This window comes from Macadamia integrifolia, chromosome 7 (assembly GCF_013358625.1).
Source record: "Macadamia integrifolia cultivar HAES 741 chromosome 7, SCU_Mint_v3, whole genome shotgun sequence".
Taxonomy (NCBI): domain Eukaryota; kingdom Viridiplantae; phylum Streptophyta; class Magnoliopsida; order Proteales; family Proteaceae; genus Macadamia; species Macadamia integrifolia.
The window spans coordinates 24,809,516-24,833,132 of record NC_056563.1 but is presented as its reverse complement, the minus strand read 5'-3'; the positions used below and the strand labels follow the sequence as shown (position 1 = coordinate 24,833,132).

Below are 23,617 nucleotides of genomic sequence, written 5' to 3'. Positions count from 1 at the left end.
GAACTAGCTGAGTGAGTCCATATGCTGTCCATGAGATTTTGCTGTTGTGAGAAGATCGAACTAGCTGAGTGATGTAGGAGAGGAAGAGAGAAGAAGTTCTGAAAATAAAAAAGTAGAAGAAACATTAGTTGGTGCTTTAAATATCAGATCTGGTTACAGAGAACCGATAGGGAGAGTCGAGATCGAGAGAGAGAGGCCGAGAGATTTTCAGAGATTCGAGATCGACAGAGAGAGCCCGAGAGACAGAGAGTTGTCGTACTGGTGAAGGAAACCACAGGCATCGCCCTTCATACAGAGGCTTCGAAGCCAGTGCCGACATACTGTCTGCCAGAAACTTCTCCGTCCCGGGAGACCTCCGGAGACTGGCTCTGCAGCGGTTGGAGCGACGGGGGCGGCGGCATTGGAGCGACGGGGGCGGCGCCCGAGAGACAGAGAGAGTCGAGAGAGAGAGAGAGAGAGAGAGAGAGAGACAGAGAGACAGAGGGAACAGAGAGGGAGAATCGAGAGAGAGGTCGACCGAGATCTGAGCTTTTGCTTGCAGATCTCGAACTTTCAGGCCGAGAGACAGAGAGAGTCGAGAGAGAGAGGCCGAGAGACAGAGAGAGTCGAGAGAGAGAGGGAAAACATCACATTTTTATTTCAAATAATGAACCGAACCGGTTTGTTTCGGTTTGGTCTCCACTGGTTTGGTTGAAGATGGTTTGTTCAGTGGTTTGTGGGGATTAAATCTGAACCGTGGATATACCCCAGGGACACGTGTCAATCGCCTGGGGTAGAATTGCATGGAATTGCACCGATGCGAATTTCAGACGATTTCTACCCCCCAGATTAGCATTAACTATTAAAACTACTTAATTTCTCAAAACGATTTTGACCCGATGAATGAAACCGGGTCTTACACATGGTTTGAGGATTGGTCGAATTTCAATCGATTCGTATTGGATTTCTAGGGTTGAATGCGATTCTAACTGAATGAGTATGGAAATCGGTGATCAGAATGCCCATTCATCTTATTTATAAAAAAAAAAAATAGCCATTGCACTGATGCAGTGAGTTTTCAATGATTGAGAATATTTGGACACACACCTGGATTTGGAGGCAAAACGAATGCCCATTCTGTTTACTTGAACCTTGGTGGTTTCGTCAAACCAAGCTATTTGATACCCTTTGTGTCTTGGCGTAAGTATACGCTATCGAGTAGCACTCCTTTTTCCATGAAAATATTATTAAAAAGGTTTGTTTATTTATTTATGAAGTTATTAAAAGGGTTTTTAATGCTTCATTATTTGTCACATGATAGTATAAGGATTGATAATCAGGCAAACTTCTCATTGATACAATATCAGCTTAAATTGAGTAGGGAAAATGGCTAAAAAGAAATGTTATTTTATATTAATATCCATTTGATGGAATTTTAGTCATTTTACTAAAATTTAGTTTGAACAACTTTTCTTGTTTACTCTGGACTAAAATTTTGCCAAATCCTCTATCACATAGACTAATTTATTTATTACCAAAATGATAAATAGTGAAGTATAATGCATAGTAACACCATAGAAATTCCCTTCTTGAAAGAGGGAAAAAAAAATTCTTACAATGCTAACATGCTATTATTGCCCTCTCACCAAGGTCTTAAAACTTGGATTGACTTGAGATTGGTGAAGGTTGATACCGATTAGATCGTAGTTTTAAAATCATGCCTCTCACATGAGATTTTTTCTAATGAGAAGTAATTCTCTCTTCGAGAGCAACAATGCTCCCTCTCTCTCTCCCCTTCACAAAAACAACCCTCCACAAAAACAAGGGATAGAGGCATGGTTCTAAGTATTGGTATAAGATCACCTATATCGAACGATCCTATTGGTTTGGCAAGTCTTCGATTCTGATACCTGGCTAAACCATATTGGTTGAATGTATGGACTAGGGGTTAAAAAGTCAAAAAATCTGTTTTTTTTTTTTAGGAAAGCAAGGGTATTTTCATCTGATACAGGCGATCCAATACAGATCTGTTCTGACATGTTTTGACCCCATATCAATTTTGAGGATAGCCGATACCTATTCCAATATCATGCACTAAAACTATGAATAAAGATGTCTTTCATTGACATAGACGACCATGCTCCTGGAGTTTATTGAACAGGGTAATATTCTCTTTTCTATTGTGATTATGTGGGTTTCATGAGAATGATATAATTCTTTGCACCATCATTGCTGTAGTGTAAAAAATCCCCCACAATCGTATTGTGATGGAACCCTCTCAAGGCCAGTCTTAGGTTGAAGAAGGAGTTGAAACCATAGGAGGGAAACCTAATTGCATGGTTGTATGGTTTTAGCCTAACGAACCAATCAGATTTATGTCATAGAGGCACATAGGGTGTCACGCAAACTTAGGGGTGTCAACCGATTGAGCCTAATTGATCTCCACCAATTTAAGGTCCCATACTATATTTTTTACGACTTTATATAATCATGCCATGTAAGTGAGGGCAAGGAATAGTTTCTATTGGGTTGGTCAATCATCGATCCATAATTGGGCTCAATTATCATGCTACAAACGGGTAAAATGAATTAATTAAACTATAAGCAATTGGTCATTGGAAGATCAAAATATTTGATTGATTTTGATCGGTAACTGTTGGGCCACTTTCTTGTTCTGCGAATGCTTAATTATTTATCCATACATCTCAACCGTTGAATCTTCACTGTCATGCACCGCCCCATGGAGTAATTTTATATCATTTTTTATGGAGTGAGAAGAAAATAAATAGATTAAAAAAAAAAAAAAACAAAAACCAAGAGAGAGAAGAAAGAGAAAGAAAAAATTATCCATTGTATTTTTTATTATTAATTAGTAATTAGCAGTAGTAGTGTTATCACACGGGGTAAGCACCCAGGTCAGTGCACATCACAAGGAAAAAACAATAACAATAAAACAACCTCCTGCTGCTGCTCTCTCTCTCTCTCTCTCTCTCTCACTTAACACCTTTGAACTATCTTTGACTCCTCTTTTCTCTCACTAGTTCTGACTCGCTATCCCTCATTTGCTCTCTTAAACTGTGTTTCTTTTTTTATTAGAACTCTTCAACTGTGTGTCTCTGTAAAATTAATGCTAGATTTTGCAGAATCTCTCCATGTTTGGGTGGAGAGAGGATTATGGGATTGCTCCACTTTTAGCCCAGAAGCAGAGAGCCAGAGACTATACCGTTCAACAAGATCATCCTCCTCGATCTCTTTCCTTTCTTCGTAACCTCCGCAGCTCCTCTGATTCCACCACCACCATTTTTGCGCGCCAAAAAGGAGGACGAGAAGGGAGGGCAAATTTGTCAATCTCTTCTCTAAAACCCTGCAAAAAGCCTGAAATTAGTGAGAAACTCTCGGTTTCAGGAACACTAAAGACAGGAATGACCAGACCAACCTCACATTCTCTCTCTCTCTCTCTCTCTCTCTCTCACACACACACACACACACACGCAAGAGGAGACTAATAGAGTCTCTTTTTCGCAGACCCTGAAAGGCTAAAACCCATTTCCTTCCATTAAACCTCTCCTGGAGAATCCATCCCATTTTCTTCTTTCCCAGCCCCAGGTAACTCTCATGCACATCTCCAAGCTTCCATGAGATGTTTGAACATATTCTCTGCCTCTGTTTTGTCATGAAAGGAAATGGGTTTCTGTAAAACCGCCTTCTCGCCTCTTTTCGGCTAAAACTAGCATCCTCCCACCGAAAGTTAAGACCAACTTCACAGTGTTAACAGAGGAGATGGGTTGTGTAGCATCTAAGCTAGGTGAAGAAGACGACGTAGTTTTACTCTGCAGAGAGAGAAAACGTCTCTTAAAATCCGCAGTTGAGCGCCGGTACGTGCTGGCTGAAGCCCATTGCAAGTACACTCAGTCGCTCTACGGCGTCGCAGCGGGGATAAGGCTCTTTGTCGCTCGACATTCCTCGCCTTCTTCGCCTTTCCTCATCACCTTCCCTCCACCTAGCCCTGCTTCGCCCCCCTCTGAGAAGGTTATCACTAATCCCATGTTCCTCCAACAGACGCCCTCGGAATCGACGAAAGAAGCCATTGACTGCAACTCCTCTGACTCTACGGTTTCTTCGGAATCTTCAGACAGTGGAGGAAGAGTGGGAAGAGAAGTGGAAGAAGAAGAAGCGCCACTTTGTGGGTACTTTTACTCTGAAATGCCACCTCCAATGCCGTCTCCGCAGAGGAATTTCGGGTGGGATTTCTTCAACCCTTTTGACGGAGTGAGGACGGAGGTGATGGTTGGGTGCGAGTTTAGTCGAAACTACTCCGACGAAGACTTGAAGGCGGTAAGGGAGGAAGAAGGCATTCCAGAGCTGGAAGAGGAAGATGAGAGAGAAAAGGACGGAAGAAAGGTTTTGGAAGTTTCAGAGGGTGGTAGTGAAGGTAATGAGGAGGACGGTGGAGTTGAGGTTCTGAAGGTGGTGGATGGTGCTGATGGGATGAGACAGAAGGAGCCGAAGGGATTGACTGTTATCGATACCCCTGCAAGGGGAAGGGAACTTTTGGAAGCATTGAAGGATGTGGAGGACCATTTCATCAGGGCTTATGATTCTGGCAAGGATGTTTCCAGGATGCTTGAGGCCAACAGATTTCATCTGCATTCTAATCTTGATGAGATAAAAGGTGGGTTTTTTTACTCTTTTTTCATTTCCCCCTTTCAAATGCCTTATATTTTCCTTCTTTGTGTTTCATATCTTGGTTATACATTGACGTTATTTTCCATTAAAAAATATATGGCTTGCTTGGTTGAGGGGATTTAGTCTTGTTCTTCTTCTGAGTATTATTATTACCTAAGGAAAATGATGTCCTTTTTAGTTTCAGTTGTCTTCACGCATGTTTGCTTTTTGTCTGTTATCCTTTATTTAAACAGGAGCTTATCTTTCATTATGTGTTGAAAAAGTTAATTCTTTTGTTATCTTTTACAGTCTCTTATCTCCCCCCCTCCTCCTCCTCCTCCTCCTCCTCCTCTTTCTTCTACTTCGTAGATTCCCAACAGTTTCACTTTTCTGTCTTTTTTCTTGAATGATTACATGGCAGGCGACCACCGGGGGTGGTTCTCTGTTTCTCTTCGGAATTTAAGACCCCAAATTGTAGTTTTATCATTCATGGTGTCATAGATCCCAACCAAAAATGGCTACTCGCATTCTTGGAATTGATACAATGGAATGTCTATATACCAGGACCACATGTACATTCATTTTACTCTGATCCCATGAACTATACGAAGAGGCATTCCATTTTTCACACACAATTTCTCTCTATCACATTCTTATCAACTCCCATTGGTAAAGATTCCAAAAGCACTGGTTTTGGTTAGCTTATGTGGTGATGGGTAGTGCGCAACATGGATAAACCCCTGTAAATGTGACTATCCAGAGGTTTCCTAAAGGATCAATGTTCCAGTCTTCCAGTTGTCTCATCCAAACAGTCCTAATGGCAGAAAATTTCGCCAATGTAAGCTTGATAACTGGCAGCTTTGCAACCGAACATTTTGCTATATCCAAGTAGCTTATGTTCTACTATCCTTTTGAATGCAGAGAACTCCACAAAACTCATCCAAGCTATCACTTGGCATCGGTCCACCTCATCTCAATCTTCATCTTGTAAGAGTTTTCTTGCATCTGGCTCCAAAGGTTCTTCAACATGGACAGAGTTCAAAAATGATCTCTTTGATGACTATGGTGGAATGGAATCAGGAAGCCATTCATCAACACTGGGAAGGTTGTATGCTTGGGAAAAGAAGCTTTATGAAGAAGTGAAGGTAAATTAAATTGAAGCCCCCATGCCCAACCTAATCAGCATGGTTTGCTCTTGCTTCATGTTCTGGTCTCTGCCAGCTCTGGATTTGTCATCTGTGATTCATATCTTAGTAGGCCTGCTATTATATTATTCCATCAGTTCCTGTTTTCTGTACTGCATATAACTTAAAGAATGTATATTTATCAACATATGCATATGTATTTTATGTACAAGGATGGTCTTTGTATGCAAAATTTAACCAATGAGCCAGCCAACCATTGTCATTGCTGGGATTTCGAAGAAGAGTAATGCATATACTAAGAAGACACAAAATGGGACTAATTGATGCTTTAAAGTGAATTTTGCTCCAAACTTTAAGAAGCCATGTGTAAGTGGCATATATTCTACTGAATGTTCTCACGACACCACTGTACCTTCTCCTTGTTCCCTCTTCTGTTGCCTACTAAGTATAGACACACTGTCTCAATTCTGAGCTCAAGTAATGGTTGACTCTATTAGGCCAAAAGCGACTCCTGTAGATATTTGAGAGAAATCATTTAAAATACTGTAATTGAACTGGTTTGTTGTTTTATGCTTTTCAGTCAAAGCATATCACAGCAAGAACTCTCTCTAGCTTTTGATGTCTATACTGAATTGCTTGATTTGGATTGTTAATGTTGATGGGTGATGAGTGACGGGTGATTGGTGATGGTTATGAGTTATATTAACAGGGGGAAGGGATGAAACAGAAAGAGGAAGAGGGAGTGGTGACGGTGCCAAGGGGGGGGGGCAGCAGAGGCATGCGAGGCAATGGGGGTAGCAAAGGTGATGGAGAAGGGGTTGGGTAGCAGAGGCACAGTGGCAGACAGAACAGGATTGGGTAGTGGATGCTGCAGATGGGTGTAGCAGAAGAACGGTGGTGGTGGATTATGCCGAGGGCGATCGTGGGTGGCATAGGCATCATGGCGGTGGATCGTGCAGGAAGATGCAGAGGGCAAGGACTCATGGCCAAGGGTGCTTTGGCATGGGTTGCTCAAGGAAATGGTGATGTATCAGGGCTCTGATACCAAGTTAATCTGATAGCAAACCTAGAAATGAAATTCAGAATATTGGTTTTGGTGGGTGATCAGCTTGATTGATCCACCCAATAGATATTATATTTATAGGTAAATCTGTTTAGTATACAAGTACACAAATACCCATATACTAAGAGGGTATAAGATACAACAAGTATATACAAAAAGCACTAGAAAGGACCAAATGTTACCCTCATCTTTATACGGATAATCTTGTATGGTGAAGGGAGGAACTCAAATTCCTGTGGCAGATGGATGAGATGCATACAGAAGTGAGTGAGAATTGCTGGGCCTTATTTGCACAACAATGCATTTTTTTACATAGTTCATTTTATCCATTACATCTTCAAGGTCTTAACTAACAAGGAAAGTGCAGCTGATTAAAAGACGGCTTGCTTCTCGATAAAAGGGAGGAAAAGTAGAAGAGGAAGAAGGTAATTTAAAATTTTTTGACAATTGCCAATAATTCAGGCTGAGCCATGGAAGGGGCTAGAACAGTGAAGGGATTACATCTCATTGAATTGTAAATTGGACCACAAATTTGAAGGAGCCATTTACAAGTTAAGTTTGGATTGAAGGAGAGTTGAAGATCAAGAAAGACATCCCTAAAATAAATATTTCAAAGTATAAATTGAATCATCAAGATGTGAAAGTGAAAAGAAGGATGAACCCATGAGTTGTAAATATGTTTTGAATAAGTTTGGAGGTTTTAGACACTGAGAGGAGGAGGACATTAGGACTTTGGGCGAAGGAAGTTGGCACAAAGCTTAGAACACTGCAACATTTACACCTGAGAGCTGATTCCAATGTGAGAAGATGAATAAGAATACCTACCTGGTTTAGGGCGTTGGGTGGCAGAAGTTGGCACAAAAGCTTATCACACTCAAACACAACACCTGAGAGCTGATTCCAAGATGGGAAGATTGGGGAAACTGATGACCTGTGCATGGAAGCCTGTTGTTGACAGGAGCCCTGCTTTCAAGGGAAGTTTGGGATGTCCTGTAAGAATCCTCGGTTCAGGATGCAGAAGAAGCGTAAAGAAAGAGAAAGGGATGAGAGGAGTAATAAATACTGTTTTGGGTCTCCCCTGTATCAGGGCATGAAATGGATTGATCCGTCCATGATGATAGATTCATATCCGACCCAAATTTTTATAAGCCCTTGATAGGGTTCAATATGGATGTTGACTTTTAAGCCTAGTTTTAGACTTTGCGGCTTTTTCTCGAATCCCATGAGGGTCAAATACAAATCCATGATTTTAAGCGACAGGTCTGAAGCATTTCATTGATGCATGTGGGACAAAGAGAGGGAGACAAGGAATGGAAGAAAAAGTTGTTATTTGACCCACAGTGGCTGAAGGCAGTGGGATATCTCGGGAAATTTATATGTAACCAGGTATTTGGCAATAGCATGCTAACTTGTTGCAAAATATGTTTTGATGCACAAAAGTTGTCATGCTTTCATCTAATTTATGGCAAAGAAGCAGAAATTTGTGTTGCCAAAAAAGTAGCGCAACACTACATGGCTCCTATTAAGTTCTTTCAAACATCAATAAGTAGTGATTCAATTTTTTTCCTTCAAGTGAAGTGTTTCAAAAACAGGATAAAACTGTTCAGATCATCCCATATTAAGAGATAGATAGAACCATTCAGTACTGGTTATTGCATAAGCCACGAATTTGGGTGTATCGGGTTCCTGGGGAATTTCCTTCAAAGCATTCTTCGTTTCTTTACTGACCAATTTGGAAGTTTATTTCAACTCCATAAGGTGAACAATTTTCTTTATTAAGATCTTGATTGTTCCATGAGAATAGCTTTTTGATTTGTATCAATGAGCGTGTTCCTGCTCTGATTGTCCATTGCCATTGCAATATAGTACCCATTTTCATGCTAATATATCCATCATATAATTGATTACTGTTGAACATAAAGCACCCATATTAGGTGGGTTTTTTTCTGACTTCTTGTTGTGTTATTTTCCTTGTACTTTTCACTGTTCCTATTTTGTCTTTGCACAGATCCGTGTAGCCAACCCCATCATGTCGGGATAAGGCTGAGTTTGTTGTTTAATGTATATAAATCTAACGACAATTAGTCCACAAATAGAGTAGCTGTGGGAGCTTGATGCATGCCTGGATACTTTTGCCACTCCCAAGTCCTCGTCTGGATATTGCACCTTTTCATTTTTCTGAGTCTATTCATTCAATACAGATGTGTTGAATGATACATGCAGTCTGTTAGGTGTTGAAGTGTCCATCCCAAAAGCTTAAGCTATAGGTAAAGGGATAAACTGGTATATGATTGCTTTGATACTCTCCAACCCCAAAACTTAAGCTAATAGGTGCAGGGGCCCAACTGGCTGATGAAATCATTCGAGGTCCTAGAGTTAGTCGATGTGGGATTATTCCCAACCATAGTTGTCAATGCGACTAGGCATCCCAAGGCATTGGAGGGGCATCCAGGTTACAAGCCGCCCGCCTTGGTGTTGCATAGGCACCCTAGGTGTGCAACATATGACTCTGTAATCTAGCAATTATGATTTTGTATAATTATGATTGTGTGCAACATATGTCATATCAATGTAATATGATATAATTATGCTAATAGTGAACCTAATATAAGAAAGGCAACATATGATAAACAAAGCGTATATATTATATAAAGAGCATGGACGCCTAGGTGATGCCTTGACAACTATGTTCCCAACCTTGGGCCCACCGTTTAGCAATTCTGAATGACAATCTTCATTTTAATTGACATGATTGGATGTTTTGAACTCCTAAAACCAAATGAACTTGTGTGTGCTTTAATGCTTTTATGCATGTACGTATTGTTTTTCTTTTTTTTTTTTGGGGGGGGGGGTATAAAAACAAAAAGTGCCTTGGTGAATGTTACACAAGTGTATATCTGTTAGGCTATTCTGTGCACTCTAACTTTGTTTCTTTATGTGATGCATTAAATTGTTGGTTCTGTGTGCAGCTAGTATTGTCTTTGTATGGTTATCCGTCTGAAATATGCAGAAACTCAATTAAATTAGTTTTTTCTATAGGCGTGGAGTATCATGGTTAGCATATGCTCATTTGACATCTTGTCTGCCTTAACTGCTTAGGCTGGAGACCGCACAAGGAAAATTTATGAGCAGAAATGCTCTCAACTGAGGCACAAGGATGCAACTGGAGCTGACCGACAGAGTGTGGACAAAACTAGAGCTTCTGTGAAAGATCTGTACACCAGAATATTAATTGCCATTAGAAGTGCTGAGTCAATCTCAAAAAGAATTGAGAAACTAAGGGATGAAGAGTTGCAGCCACAGCTTGTTGAGCTGCTGCAAGGGTAAGGCAATAAACAAAGAATTTGGAGGTTTTTCGTTTCTCCAATCATATATTTGATTGAAGCTTTCCCCCTATTTCTTTCTTTTCCTTTTGACAGCCTAATGAAAACATGGAAGGTTATGTTGGAATCCCATGAAACCCAGAACCAAATTATGTTTGAAGTGAAATCTTTTACCTGTCCTGCATATGGGAAGTTCTGCCATGATTCTCATCGTCATGCTACACTTCAGCTCGAGGCCGAGCTTCAAAATTGGCGCACTTGCTTTACTGCGTATATTTCTGCACAACGAGCCTATGTTGAATCTCTTGATGGATGGCTTTCCAAGTTTGTCATCCCTGAAGTTGAATTATACTCAAGGGGCAGATCTTCAATGCCACCATTTCGAGTCAATGGCCCCCCACTGCTTGTGTTCTGTCATGACTGGCTAACCTCTCTTGAGAAATTGCCAGATAAGGCAGTAACTTATGCAATGAAGAGTTTTGGGAAGGATATCAGGGCCTTGTGGGTTCAACAAGGAGAGGAGCAACAACAGAAGAGGAAGGTTGACAGACTTGCTATAGAATTTGACAGGAGGGTTCTTGGATTCCAGCGGTCTGAGAACCGAATTCTTGAATCCAAGGTTTCAGAACAAAAAACAGAGCCAGATGTGCGGCATCGGTTTGAGTACTTAGCAGAGAGGAAGGATCAGTTAGATGATTTCAGGAATAGACTGGATGTGGAGAAGGCAAAGCACCATAACTACATGCAGGAGACACAGAGGATCACATTAAGTGGATTTCAGACTGGATTTTCTTCAGTGTTCGAGTCACTTACTGGGTTCTGTAAGGCTTCTTTGAAGATGTATGATGAGCTTGTCACATTCATTGAAAAGGCAAAGGTGGATGAGAAGGATGGGAACCCAACATATATAGAGAGTTCTCAAGTTCAAGGTGGTGGTGAACGAAATCAGAAACAAGAACAAGGTGTTGATGACCTCGGATCTTGAAGGTGTCTGGGATTGTCGAGTGGACTTGTATATTAGATGATGTCGAAGCAGCTTGCTGAGACATATTTATGGTAGGCTCTAAGTAGTTGATGCAGCTGATTGTTTATTGTTGACAGACTTTGTGCATGCCTCCAATTTTTCATTTTAGGGGCTGTAACATCCTGACCTCCCTCTTCCCTTGGCCAAAATTGACCAGGAAGTTGTAAGGAGGGAAATGGAGTGGCTTGGTGGGCAATCACACCATAAGTAACTAAGAATGTAGGTTTTGAATCCTCAGATTATGCTTATATATATATCTATATTATTAATTATGCTTATAAGTGGCCTAAACCCTCCAAGCAGGGTTTAAAAAACCCAGGAAATGGGCTAAAAACCCCCCTAACCCTAGTTTTCGTACAGATTCAGTCAATCTGATTGGATTTTTCAAACCCTGCCTTCAAGCCCAATCCCCCAATGTGAAGGCAGGATTCAGATCCCAGAACCTGGCAACCACCAAACCATAATCCTCACTGGCAATGGTAGCTGGCACCTTCAATCTTCTGGTGTTTATTGTGTGAAAATTTCACAAACTTATCTGGTTGATAGGTAGCCTGGGTAGCTTGCTCTAGTGGAATTTGGAAGAATTCACATAAAAAGAGAACTGAAAATCGTAACATACGAACCCTTCTTTCTCCACTGAGGTTTTAAGTGGGATTTCTTACTAGATCAATAAGAGGGTGGTGGGCATGCCAGGATGAAGCTTGGGAGAAACCTCTCGCAACCCCTGCTGAAACAGTGCTTTACCATCAGATGTCCAATCAACTGCTGTGTGTTACCATATTTCAGGGAGAACCAGGTAGCTCTGGATGACATTTCACCTTTAACCACAACTGATCCGTTGATTCTTCAACATCAAGCAACTGTGAACCTAATGTAAAACCGTAATTGAACAATCAAAACAGTAACAAGATAAGACCTTTTCTCAGAGATTAAGATCCAGATTAACAGAATAATTAATAACAGCAAATCAAAGGGTTAGTTGAACACCAAAAACTCAAATTGAGTTCAACAAAATATAGGGATGAACACTAAAATCTTAGATCGATCCAAGGGCAGGATCAGAAGATATGAGGTAAAGCTAGTTATGCTAGGAGAGGGGCAAAACAACTACTTCACCACTCAAAACGGAATTTCACAAGAAAGGAATGATATTTGATTAAATGCTATAAATTTCATATCTGATTAGAGAAACCAGTCAATCGGATCAGTATTTTAGAAGAGAGAATTCCTTTTAAGAGATGGGGGTAAATAATCAAACCCATTAACGAATTGAACAAAGAACCGAATCTCACCCAAATGGTTTGGTTTCTTTTTTATTCTATTGTATACAAAATACCAATTTGAACCGATCAAAATCGGACCATATCAGCCGTTTGACATCCTACCTTAGGCAAGAAAAACTATATCATAGGACTGATGAAAGTTTCTATGGGTATTTAACAATGGGGAGACTGTTTCTTCTCCAGGAGCTTAGTCATATGGGGGTTGATCTCACATCGATTTCATAAGGAATTGGTGTGAGTTGTTATGATCTTGGGTTCGTTCATCTTGTAAACCGATTTATAGGGTTGAGTTCTTTTAAATCCATATTAGTGGTACCAGAAAAGGCAATCCTCGGCCTAACCCGTGCACCGAAGGGGTGACCTGATGCTAGAGTGAGAACCACTAGGAAAATAGCTACTTGCTATCACGTAGAAACCCTGGAGCAAAGTGAAAGTAGTTAAAAATGGCTATTTAATCCGGAGTGGACCATCGTGCATGTTGGGTTCGAATGGTATGTTACGATCTTATATTATCATATAAGGAGTTGATCGCAGATCGATTTCACAAAAAAATGGATGTGGGATAATATGATCTTTGGGTTCATAGTGATATATGTCATCCCTCAATAGGGCTCAATAATTTTTTTGGTATAAGAAATGGTTAAACATATAGCACCTTCAGATTTTAGAATTGGGAAAAGCCAATCATTCTCATTCGGTCGCTGTAGCTTCTAAGGCCGTATATCACAATTGAGTGAAGGAAGAACAGAGACCGAGAGGAGAGGATATGCCTGGTGCAGGGAGCCCAAGCAAACCAAGACCAGGGCGGACCATAGAGTGAAAATGGCTGTTGCTCTCTCCATCGGACCCAACCGATCCATCGTTCGCCGTAATCCCAGCTGCAGGTCCCCCTGTGTCTGGACTCGTCCCTTATTGGGTCGCCGGACGGCAACTTCGCAGTTCTGGAGGAGCAAAAGAAACCGGTCATCCGTTGTTTTCCAGCCCTCTCGCCAAGGACTATCGAGCAGGACAGCTACGGCACCCGTTCTCGCCGGGTCTAGAGCCGATGATTCCTCCGCTCCTCTAGAGATGTCTGTGGAGAGCGCTCTCAAGCTTCTCGGTGTCTCCGAAGGGGCTTCCTTCGACGATATCCTTCGTGCCAAGAATTCTATCCTTGCCTCCTGCAGGGACGACCAAGACACCGTCGCTAAGGTTCCTTTTCTTCTGCCGTCCAATTCTTTTCTTCTGTCTGGATTACTTCAAATTTGTAGTTCCATTATTGAATGAATATTTTGTTTCCCTTCTGTGAGTGAGTATAATTTGTAGATATAATAGAGAAATCTGGGACCCGTTATTTTGTTCTTAGATCTGGGCTCAAGAGTTGAATTAAAGCTTTATGCCATATTTGCTGAACTCTTCATCTATTACCGACCCATAATGCTTTTGTATTTTGTATTGGTGGGTAGATAAAACTTCTAGCTGTATTATAAATTTCCAACCATTGTTTTGTTTAGTTATTGGATTTTTTTTTTTTTTTTTTTGGAAAGTCGTCTTATACATGTATTGTTCATCTTTGGGAAAGCACGAAATTGCAATGTCCTGTCAAGTTAAGTTTTTTGGAAATTCATCTTATTTATGTATGGTATTAGTTCTCTTTGGAAAGAACTAGATTAAGAATTGTTTGCCAAGTTCAGTCATTTATTGCCTGTGCGATTCTTATCTCTGGATCCCTGCTTTTACTTTGTGGGTCAAAATGGTTCTCTACTCTCGTGTCCTGCCGCTGCTGCTGGTGGTCCCTTCACTTCTACTATACAACCCATTACAGTAACTAACTTTTGCCGCTGCTGCTGGCTGCTGCCATTGCCCCTGTTACAACTCATTTTCTCTGGTTGTTCTACTTTGAAGGAGGAGAGAGGGTGGCAAGTATTATAAAACATAAAAAGGAATCAGAGGAAAAGTTTGAAGATAAAATAGTGTAAAAAAAAAAAAAGAGAGAAAATCTTGATTCTGTCGTATTTGTTAATTAGATTGATTTATGATACTTTTCTTCCACAAGATCTATGGCAATGGGGCTGTTTTCACCTTGTATTCCAAAATAATAAACAAGTTTGCTTAAGAAGAAAAACTAATGATTTTGAATAACAAAAAATACCCTTAATCATAGAGGTTCTCTCTCTCTCTCTCTCTCTCTCTCTCTCTCTCTCTCTCTCTCTCTCTCTCACACACACACACACACACACACACACACACACACAATTGGAGACATGCATGTGGGCATACTTTTTCTATAAATGATGATTCATTTTTTTCACCTTTATATATGAAATAATCAACTAAGCTAAGATTTCTCCCAACTGTTCCAGTTGGCCACATTAATCTTCTTTAGGATCCATATCTTCTTCTAAATCGTAAATTCTATGGTTTCTCTGACCATATTTAACAATTTCCATTTTGGCCTTCTCCATAAGCTTGTAAATCCTTCATTTGACACCATTCATGCCATATTATTACTCCTTGCTGTTACTCTTTTTCGTTGGACACGACTGAACCAACTTATTCGACTTTCCTTCTTTTCACCCATTGGTGAAACTTCTCATTTCCTGTGAATGTGTCCATTCCTAATTTTATCCTTTCGGTCATTGTAATCATTTATTGTATTGATATTAGTATGTCTATAAAAGTACAGAAATGTATGTGTTGGAAATTTTTAAGGAAAAAAACTATCTGGAACACAGAGATGACAAACTCCCCCCCCCCCCAACCTAAAAAAAAAAAATAATAATAAATAAATAAATAAAAAATACCATGTGCTTGCTATTTCGTGATTTGCTTACTGTGAAGTGGAACTGTACTTGTAACCTTGAGGTTTTAGTTCTGCAACTCAACCAATGGAGCCATGAGCTTGAGCTCGGAGTTTGTAGAACTGTTAATGAGACCAATACTTTGCAACATATTTTACATTATGTCAATTTCTGAAGGGTTGGATGAAATATTATCAATTCTAAAAGGGGGAAAAAAGGAAACTTTTGTTTAGTGTATAATGACATTCTATTATTAAAAGAACTGCAGAAAGTGACAAAACTGAAGTGAATATGCTGCAACAACAACAACAAGGTGAGTAGGCCAAAGCCACAACCTGGAAAAAACACCAGCACACTACGTAATATGATAAGACCACATCCCCCACCTGCTATAAGCTGGTTTATGAAAAAGCAGTTTTACTTAAATTTTTGGAAATCACCTGCCAAACTAACAAATTTTGTGAAAGCTCGAACGAAATTATTCTTTGGAAGCCTCATACTACTTTTATATGTGGCCTTCTCTTGATGGTTAGGGTATGTTGGCCAGTTATCACAATAGCTTGATAGCAACTCAACTCAAAAGCCTTCAATAACTTCCTAGAAACTTAATTTCAAGGTTTATCTCCTCCACAAATTCTTCAAGATTATGTCTCATATGTCCATCAGGATTTGAGAATTTGCCTCTCTACTAGTGCATCAAGTATTCCCTTGGTATACGGTCAGTGGCTTGGTTTAACTTTACTAAAGTTTTGTTTTTTTTTGGTGGTGCCTGTTGAATGCAAGTGTTCAGTCTAAGGGTATGTGTATATATATATATATATATATTAGGTGGGGTGGTGGTAGTGGTATCTTTTCCTTACCCTATGGGGTTGAACTTGGCCTTTTAGTCCTTAACGCCATAAAATATCCCTTTTACCTGTCTGGTAAACAGGCAAGGCTAGTGAAGCACTTTGTACCATTTGTTTAGCCTGTATTGGTTTTTAGCTATATGAATTAAGGATTTCAAATGGGTAATGTGCTTAGGACTTCAGAGTGTTTGGGTGGATTAGATGGGCTGGGCCCTCAGTTATGTAATTGAATTTACAAAAAGAAAAAAAAAAAAAAAAAAAAAAAGATATTGTCCCTCTCTAGCTGAGTAAACAGAGAGTGTATTGCTTCCTTTCCCTTAGCTTATTCAATAGTTCAATACTTCAATGTACCCCTTAAGAGTCATATAGCACCGCAGCCTTTTCCAATCCATAGGCATAGACCAATCTACGTTGGCATCATTAAACAATCTGTACTGGGTCTGTTAAGAATGGCTGAATTAACTGGATAAATTTCCAAGTTTTATCTTATAGAATGGATCAATGTCTCATTGGAAGAGAAAGAACCCAACAGAACCCTACTTCTCAAATGATAACAAGATGAAGTTCCAATTTCAATTGGCATTTGTAACAGATCCTTAAAATGGTGTTTGCATGTTCTGAAATTTATAATCTGGTTAGACATATTCTTCTTTCCCAATTATGCAACTGGAATTTGGCATAGCAATTCAAAATGATGCTAATCAGGATCTATATGCAGACAACTGATACATTTGGCATAGTCAAGGGGTATGACTTAATCATCTGAACTATAGATACACCATGCCAAAATTGACCCCATCGGGTCATTTTTCCTTTTCTTTTCCCCAGAAAATACCACTGGAGTAGGTTGATTTGTATGTCTTTTCAGTGTAAACCAAATGGTGGGTCCTGAGCCTTGCTTGTCCCACCAGTACTTATATCAGTATGCCTTTAGTAGATCATCCCTAAAGTACTAACTAAAATGGTAGGTATGTGACACTTCCACATCATCTTTTTTCTTGGTAGATGAATTGTTCCTTGTGTTGCAGGTAGAAGCTGCATATGACATGTTGCTTATGCAAAGCTTAATGCAGAGGAGGGCAGGGAAAGTTGTAAATACAAACATCCCTTATGCTGACGTGAAACCTTTAAATAGCCCAGGAATGGGATCAATGTCTCAGTGGTTACAAGCCACAGGTAAAAATATACCTGTTTCGGTTGAAGCACCATCCATGGGGAACTTAGGCCTACAGGCAGGAGTATATGGAGCACTAATGGCCTTAACATTTGCCAATGGAACATCGACATCTTCAGCAGGGCCATATGCAGGGGCTGATGTTCCTGGGTTAATCTTAGCTACTGGTTTTGGTGCTTCATTATATTTCTTGACAAAGAAGAACATCAACCTGGGTAAGGAACCATTGTTTTAATGCACTCTGTTATTAGGGTTTGAAGGAATTAATGTCTCCTTGCATTTCCCGAATATGGTTGTTCTTGGTAGATCCTACCAATGGAAATGGATTACTTGTCCTCAGGCTGGCATTTCCATTTTAGTGTTGCATATCTGAAATGTCTTCCTCTAGTAACCTCCATACAGCTTAAGTGCATATGCTGTCAGAATTTCTACTGAGGTAGTTGCAAGATGTTTCATCTGCTTTCTTTTTCAATAGATCGAATTTGAGGTGATCATTGGAATTTAGACTTCTTGTTCAATGGATTCAGTTTCTATCTTTACTAATTGTAAGCAAAACTTTCCATCCATCTATTGGAACCTGATGACTAGGCTATTTATGATTCATACTTGCCACATATGTGGTGAGAGCAGGGCTGTCACTGTCATGAAATTTTTCTTGTTATCTTTTTGTCTGGTATGGCATCCAACCAATTTGGCAGGAGACAAAACGTTTTTTTCTCCTTATCTCCTCCTGCAAAATAAAAGTACATTTATCTAGTTACTCTGTTTTCATCTTTTCTTTTTTCTCACCCGACTTCACATTAAGAAAGTTGCTTAACAAGGCAAATCCCTGACACATTTGGTTATTCTTTAAGGAGAATGGTGCTTTTGACCATAAAGCATAAAAGAAGTGATTTGTTGTAGGGAGGAGCTCCTCTTGTCATGGTTTCATTCCTATGGACTTTAAAATTTGGTGAAGGAATCTGAGAGTTTGTCATGCTGTTCACAGGGAAGGCTACGCTAATAACCGTTGGGGGCCTTGTCGTGGGTGCAGCAGTGGGATCAGCAGTTGAGAACTGGTTGCAGGTTGACATTGTCCCATTTTGGGGTATAAACTCCCCGGCTGTTGTTGTAAGCGAATTCATTCTCTTTGCTCAGTTCTTGGTCTCCCTTTACCTAAGGTAGAGTTTGGAAATGATATTCATAACTTGAACTTTGATAGCTGTAATTATTATTGTAACTGCCTGGTGGTGTATTCTTTTACATAATACTATGAATGTCATGCTTCCTTAGGATTTGTAAAATATCACGTTGTATAGAAGAGAAATGTGTCAAAGCTTATACTTCCAATATTCAGATTCTGTTCTAAAGTGATCAATCATTACACTACTACTCTTCTCTCTCTCTCTCTCCCCTCTTTCCTCTTCCCTGGGATGAGTCTTGACCCTTGCGAGAAAGTGATTGAAGAAAATTAGAAAAGGGATTGATCTTTTTAATAAGGATCAAAACCAGTGGAAACCGAAATAACCATAAAAAAAAACACAGAAGTATGATAACTTTGATAATTTCGGCTCTGCTTATCAAAATCAGTAATTATCATTTTTCTCTAACGCGTTAAATCAGAATCGCAACTGCCCTCTCTGTAGGGCAATGCTTCACCTGATCAGATTCATGATAGCCCCTGCAAAATCTTTAATAAAGTTTGGTTAAACCACCTTCTTCTCCTCCCTCTCTTAAATGTATAGTTCTTTCATTTTTTTCTCCATGTTGGGTACTTTTTGTTCGATCTTTGAAGATGTAGGAATTATTATAATAAAGTACATGTAAATCATTCAGCGTTGACGAAGCATCAGGATTTTATTTATTTATTATTATTTTTTTTAATCATTAGAAAAAAATTGATTTTATTTTTCTAAAGCAAGGTTTAAGATTTTTGTGGTGGAAGAACATGTATGAGCTTCCATTGAAAGGATGAGTATATAGCCTTCTCAATGAATTAAATACCTTGTTTTCTAAACCTTTACCTAATTAAGTGGCAATGTTCCGCCACCTTCTATCTTGAAAGTTCAAACCATTGTTTTTACAAACATTGATGTAGAAATGCAATCTTAAAACAAGGTAGAAATGGAAAAATAATAACAAGCAATCTCACAATGCATACGGATTGCCTACATTCTCAGTGAGATAAGATCTTGCTTAGTGTCATTCTCATACTTTTCTCACCTTGCTTGCAGAGAAAGAAAACATTACTACAAACATATAGTGAAACTCTATATAGGACATGTGCACAAATACCCATATAACCATAGAAAATTTTCAATCCATTTTTCTCATAGATGGAATTAAAGACATCATATCCCCAACAATTGAGGCAATTGAAAAATCAGATTTTGACTTGGGCGAATTAAAATATTATAAAAATTGGTCAAGAGTCATGAAGACACACAGACTTAGAAAATGATCAGAATTGGCTTGAGTCAATACGATTTTCCACATTTTTGTGGAAATCAAACAAAACTAGCATTGTAAGTCTTTTGGTTCATACTTTGACATTGTGTCCCAAAATAGTACAGTTAAGGATTGCTTACCAATTCAGCTGGAGACATCCCAAGAGATGGAGAAAGAGAAGGAAAGACATCATTACGATCTAGTCGAATAGTTATACCTTAGAGTAGGTGCAGGGGAAGCTTCAAAATCTACTTTGCCTTGGGGAGAAGAGGTAGTTGATGAGGTGCATTGTCTATCGTTTGAATAGGAGCTGCATGAGGTTAGCTACCTTACTAATAATTTCACTGATCCGTAGGGCTGCTAGATATCCATCTTCAATTTTTCGATGGTGGCCATGAAGCAAGAGTTTCCTCCCTTTTAAAACATTGCAACCTTGGGCAGCTGTAATGGATCCTTGCATTGTTATAGCTTAGGCATAAAAATTCTTTGCAGGGAGGCAGTAAGCGACAGTGAGGATCCATCGGTTGGGGTGCATGTCGGGGCCTTCCCAGCCGTTGGATCCTCACTGTCACTCACTATTCACCACAGAAGATTAAGTCCATAACTTAGGACCTACCAGATACCAAGATTCAGCCTTGGTAGAGTTGATCAAGTGGTGAAATAAAGCTTTGGTGATTCATTTAAAATCAGAATTTTGGAGATATTTGACATTTGGTGACAAGTGCATGTTAAAAAAAAAAAATTGATTTGTATTTGACCATGGAGTTTGACAAGTGATTAACTCAATTGGTACCCTATTTGTTTAACGAATGGAATTACCATGTAACCCTTTTACACGAACTACGGAAAAGCTTCTATGACCAACCCATATAAACAAGGGCTCAGATCCTCTCCTGGACCATGACTTCATGCAACAATCTCACACCATTCATTGGGTGTGAGGCCACCTCTGGGTGTAGGGACCCACACCCAATGAATAGTGTGAGATTGTTGCAGGAGGTCATGGTCCAGGAGGGGATCTGACCTCTATAAGCAACATTTTGCTATAAAAAAAATATCTGCTCCCCTAGTGTAACAAGTAATAAGAGTGACTAGCTAGGCCCCCATGGCATGTCAGTAATTAAATTATCAAAAAATTATAATAGGCAACGCTAATGATTGCCTTAATGACATTTTTTAGTATTAGAAAACATATAACAATAACTTGATAAGATGCTTGTCAAGTGTTTGTTAATTTATTATAAAAAGGCATGCATTTGTTATGAGTAACGGATACACAAAGCCACATGCATTATTGGCATGATACATGGTTATAACAATTCATAGTCCAAAATATTTACCATAAACCAACCTAGATGTATATTGTTAGAATATAACAAAGAATGATGATAGACTAAGACATTGGAGAAAATCATAGAATTCATCAAATAACTGTAAACTCTGTTCTATGGAAATTTGGAAATGGGAGGAAGTCTTGAACTTTTCATATCACTCCGACTCCATTTTGGGCCAAGCTTCATCAATGAATCGGAACGTTTCTGCAATAAATATGGGCTATCAAAGAAATTCCACTGCGTTGGAGTTTCGAAATTCCCTCGGTAGTTTCCAATACTTATTTTTGTAATGATGATTTTATTAAAGTGATTCTTTCTTTCACAATGGATGAAACAGAATTAATCCATTATTATTTCATCTTGCATGATCTTTTTTCGTCTTCTACCTTATCTACCCATCCCGGTGTTTTAAAAATCAGATCAGGCCAATCAGCTGATCCTGATTCCAACCGATCAGATAAAGAAGATGACAGATTTTCTATTGTATTTGCAGCATGGTAATAAATAGGGAGAGACCACAGTTTTTCAAACCTGGAATCACCATTAAAACATAGAGACAACCACTGTTGTTACCACCAACTGCACCAACTGCACTCGTTTGTGTGTGGTCAAGCATGGCCCTTAATTGGACGGTTGTTACCTCTTTATGATATTTGATTAGCTCCCTTGAGGAATTTGAACGTAAGAGAAGAAGGGGTTCAGGTTCTTACTCTTTTCTTGCCCTCAAAGAAGGTCGGGGTTGTGTGGCCACTTATAATGATGGACTGCGCTTGCCCACAATATTTATTATTTAGATGCCATAGTAGTTTGTCGGATGGATTAGCCTCCTGTTGGAAATATTTATAAGGGAGCCCTGCTGTGAATATGTGGGGTCCATGTAACTGGCACTGTGGGGAACCTTTTCTTTATTTATAAATAATAAGAAAACTTACTTATTATAGTCGACCTAGTTTTCCTTCCCCAAGGTGATTTGAGGAAAGAATATGGGACTCTTGGAATGGTGCCAAACGGATATTGGACTTTTTCGTACAATGGGGATATAAGGAATAATGACATCCTAATGGCTAAATTTGCTACACGTATGGTGAAGAAAAACTTTCGCCGACCAAAGAAGTTTTCTTAGGTGGTTCTACTTTTTTTTTTTTGGGCATGAAATGGTGTGTGAATGACAACTCCAATTGTTGGATAGATAGGGGATGGCAAGGATTGCCCATATGTCAAATTGTAAAGTTAACTTCTCTTATATACTTTTCTATGTATTTGTACTTTTTTTCTTGTATTTTCAACCATTTTTAGAATATTCTTTTTCTTAATGGATTTCTAAAGCTTTATTTTGCTTTGTACATGGATCAAGGCAGGTATGAAATCTAACAAGACAATTGAGGCTGAAGAACTAGTTAATAAAACACCGAGTGGGAACCATGGTCTCACTCAGATGTGAAGTTTACACATTAAATAGAGTTGGCAAAGTGGCAAACAGAACTTCGAAAATCCAATGGAGAATGAAACTAAAGAATGAAAGAAGTAGATGGATGAAAAATACAGGAAAGGTATGCCCTATACATTACATGAGAGGATATATGATTATAGTATGAATTTTTATTTTTTTTTAAGGTAAAAAATATACAATTTTACATATATGATCAATCTAAACAATTTCCTAGATATCCAATGGTCAGCGATAGAGACTTCTCAGTAGGATTTTTTAAGAGGCTTTGGAATTCTTGCTTACTGCTCAGCTGCCAGTTGATTCAAAAGAGTTGGAACCCAGATGCTTCAGACTCATTTAATGGTTTCGAACTCTGGATTCTTTTCCGCGTGGATTTTTTTTTTTTTGGTGGGATGGGGGACCTCAGAGTCATTCATTTAATTCATCTGACCATTTTATAAATATGTAATATCTACGTGAAGTGGTCCAGCAACTTGTTTTGTCAGACCAAGTAATCTCACCTATGGCCTATTCAAGTGATCAAGTGTTGTGGCTTGGGAACCCCTGCCAACTTAATTTATGCAGACTTACTCTGGAGTTTGGACAATAAATCTGAGTCCATCATACTTACATGAATGAGAGGAAGACGATTGGTATGGAAGCATCGGCAAAAAAATCAGGAACTTATTACCCATCAATGAAGTCCTCATGACTATATATTTGAACCAGTTTAAGTCCAGTTTAAGTCTCCATTAGGTGCAGCTGTGTTCGTTAAAAATATCCCGTGGACCATTTCAAAGTGTTACACAATTTGAATATATTTCATGGTCTGTTGGGCCATCTTAAGCCTCTGCTCAGAAAAAAAATCAACCAAACCATCGACGACAAAGTCTGTAAATTGTAAACATTCCAATGAATCCACCATTTCCTTGAATCTTCTGGATTGAGCATGATGATAAAAGAATCAAAAGGTAGAGGTAGGTACACCATATAAGATTAGCAAGCTTTCTTCTGAACATGAGGTAACTTACCTGATTAACCATTATTTGTTTATCAAAGAGGCCCAACAGGAAAAAAGAAAAGCATTCACATCAATTCTCAATGAAGAAGAAACAGGGGAATCAACAGAGAAGAATACAGATA

General features: G+C 39.2%; 2 protein-coding genes across 3 annotated transcripts; both read left to right on the top strand.

Annotated features, from left to right (window-relative positions):
* Positions 1-3,335: 3,335 nt before the first annotated feature.
* On the top strand, positions 3,336-11,436 carry LOC122083172 (protein ALTERED PHOSPHATE STARVATION RESPONSE 1-like). The gene is made up of 4 exons (XM_042650882.1): positions 3,336-4,651; positions 5,566-5,789; positions 9,952-10,175; positions 10,272-11,436. Exons 1-4 carry the CDS (start codon positions 3,760-3,762, stop codon positions 11,158-11,160), a joined length of 2,229 nt encoding a protein of 742 aa, XP_042506816.1. The 5' UTR covers positions 3,336-3,759; the 3' UTR covers positions 11,161-11,436.
* Positions 11,437-13,054: 1,618 nt separating this feature from the next.
* On the top strand, positions 13,055-18,567 carry LOC122085128 (protein CHAPERONE-LIKE PROTEIN OF POR1, chloroplastic-like). Of its 2 annotated transcripts, none has more exons than XM_042653570.1 (3): positions 13,055-13,673; positions 17,139-17,499; positions 18,139-18,274. In XM_042653570.1, the coding sequence occupies exons 1-3, from the start codon at positions 13,305-13,307 to the stop codon at positions 18,153-18,155; spliced, it is 747 nt and encodes a 248-aa protein (XP_042509504.1). In that variant the 5' UTR covers positions 13,055-13,304; the 3' UTR covers positions 18,156-18,274. The 2 variants fall into 2 exon arrangements, with proteins under 2 accessions (XP_042509504.1, XP_042509503.1); XM_042653569.1 differs by having other exon boundaries at positions 13,061-13,673; positions 18,273-18,567.
* Positions 18,568-23,617: the final 5,050 nt, after the last annotated feature.

Excerpts from the sequence above, each read along its gene's own strand:
- LOC122083172 (XM_042650882.1), top strand. The coding sequence starts at position 3,760 with ATGGGTTGTGTAGCATCTAAGCTAGGTGAAGAAGACGACGTAGTTTTA. Across the intron at positions 4,652-5,565 it reads TAATCTTGATGAGATAAAAG|AGAACTCCACAAAACTCATC; the intron begins GTGGGTTTTTTT and ends TTTTGAATGCAG. Across the intron at positions 5,790-9,951 it reads AGCTTTATGAAGAAGTGAAG|GCTGGAGACCGCACAAGGAA; the intron begins GTAAATTAAATT and ends TTAACTGCTTAG.
- LOC122085128 (XM_042653569.1), top strand. The coding sequence starts at position 13,305 with ATGGCTGTTGCTCTCTCCATCGGACCCAACCGATCCATCGTTCGCCGT. Across the intron at positions 13,674-17,138 it reads ACCAAGACACCGTCGCTAAG|GTAGAAGCTGCATATGACAT; the intron begins GTTCCTTTTCTT and ends CTTGTGTTGCAG. Across the intron at positions 17,500-18,272 it reads AAAGAAGAACATCAACCTGG|GGAAGGCTACGCTAATAACC; the intron begins GTAAGGAACCAT and ends TGCTGTTCACAG.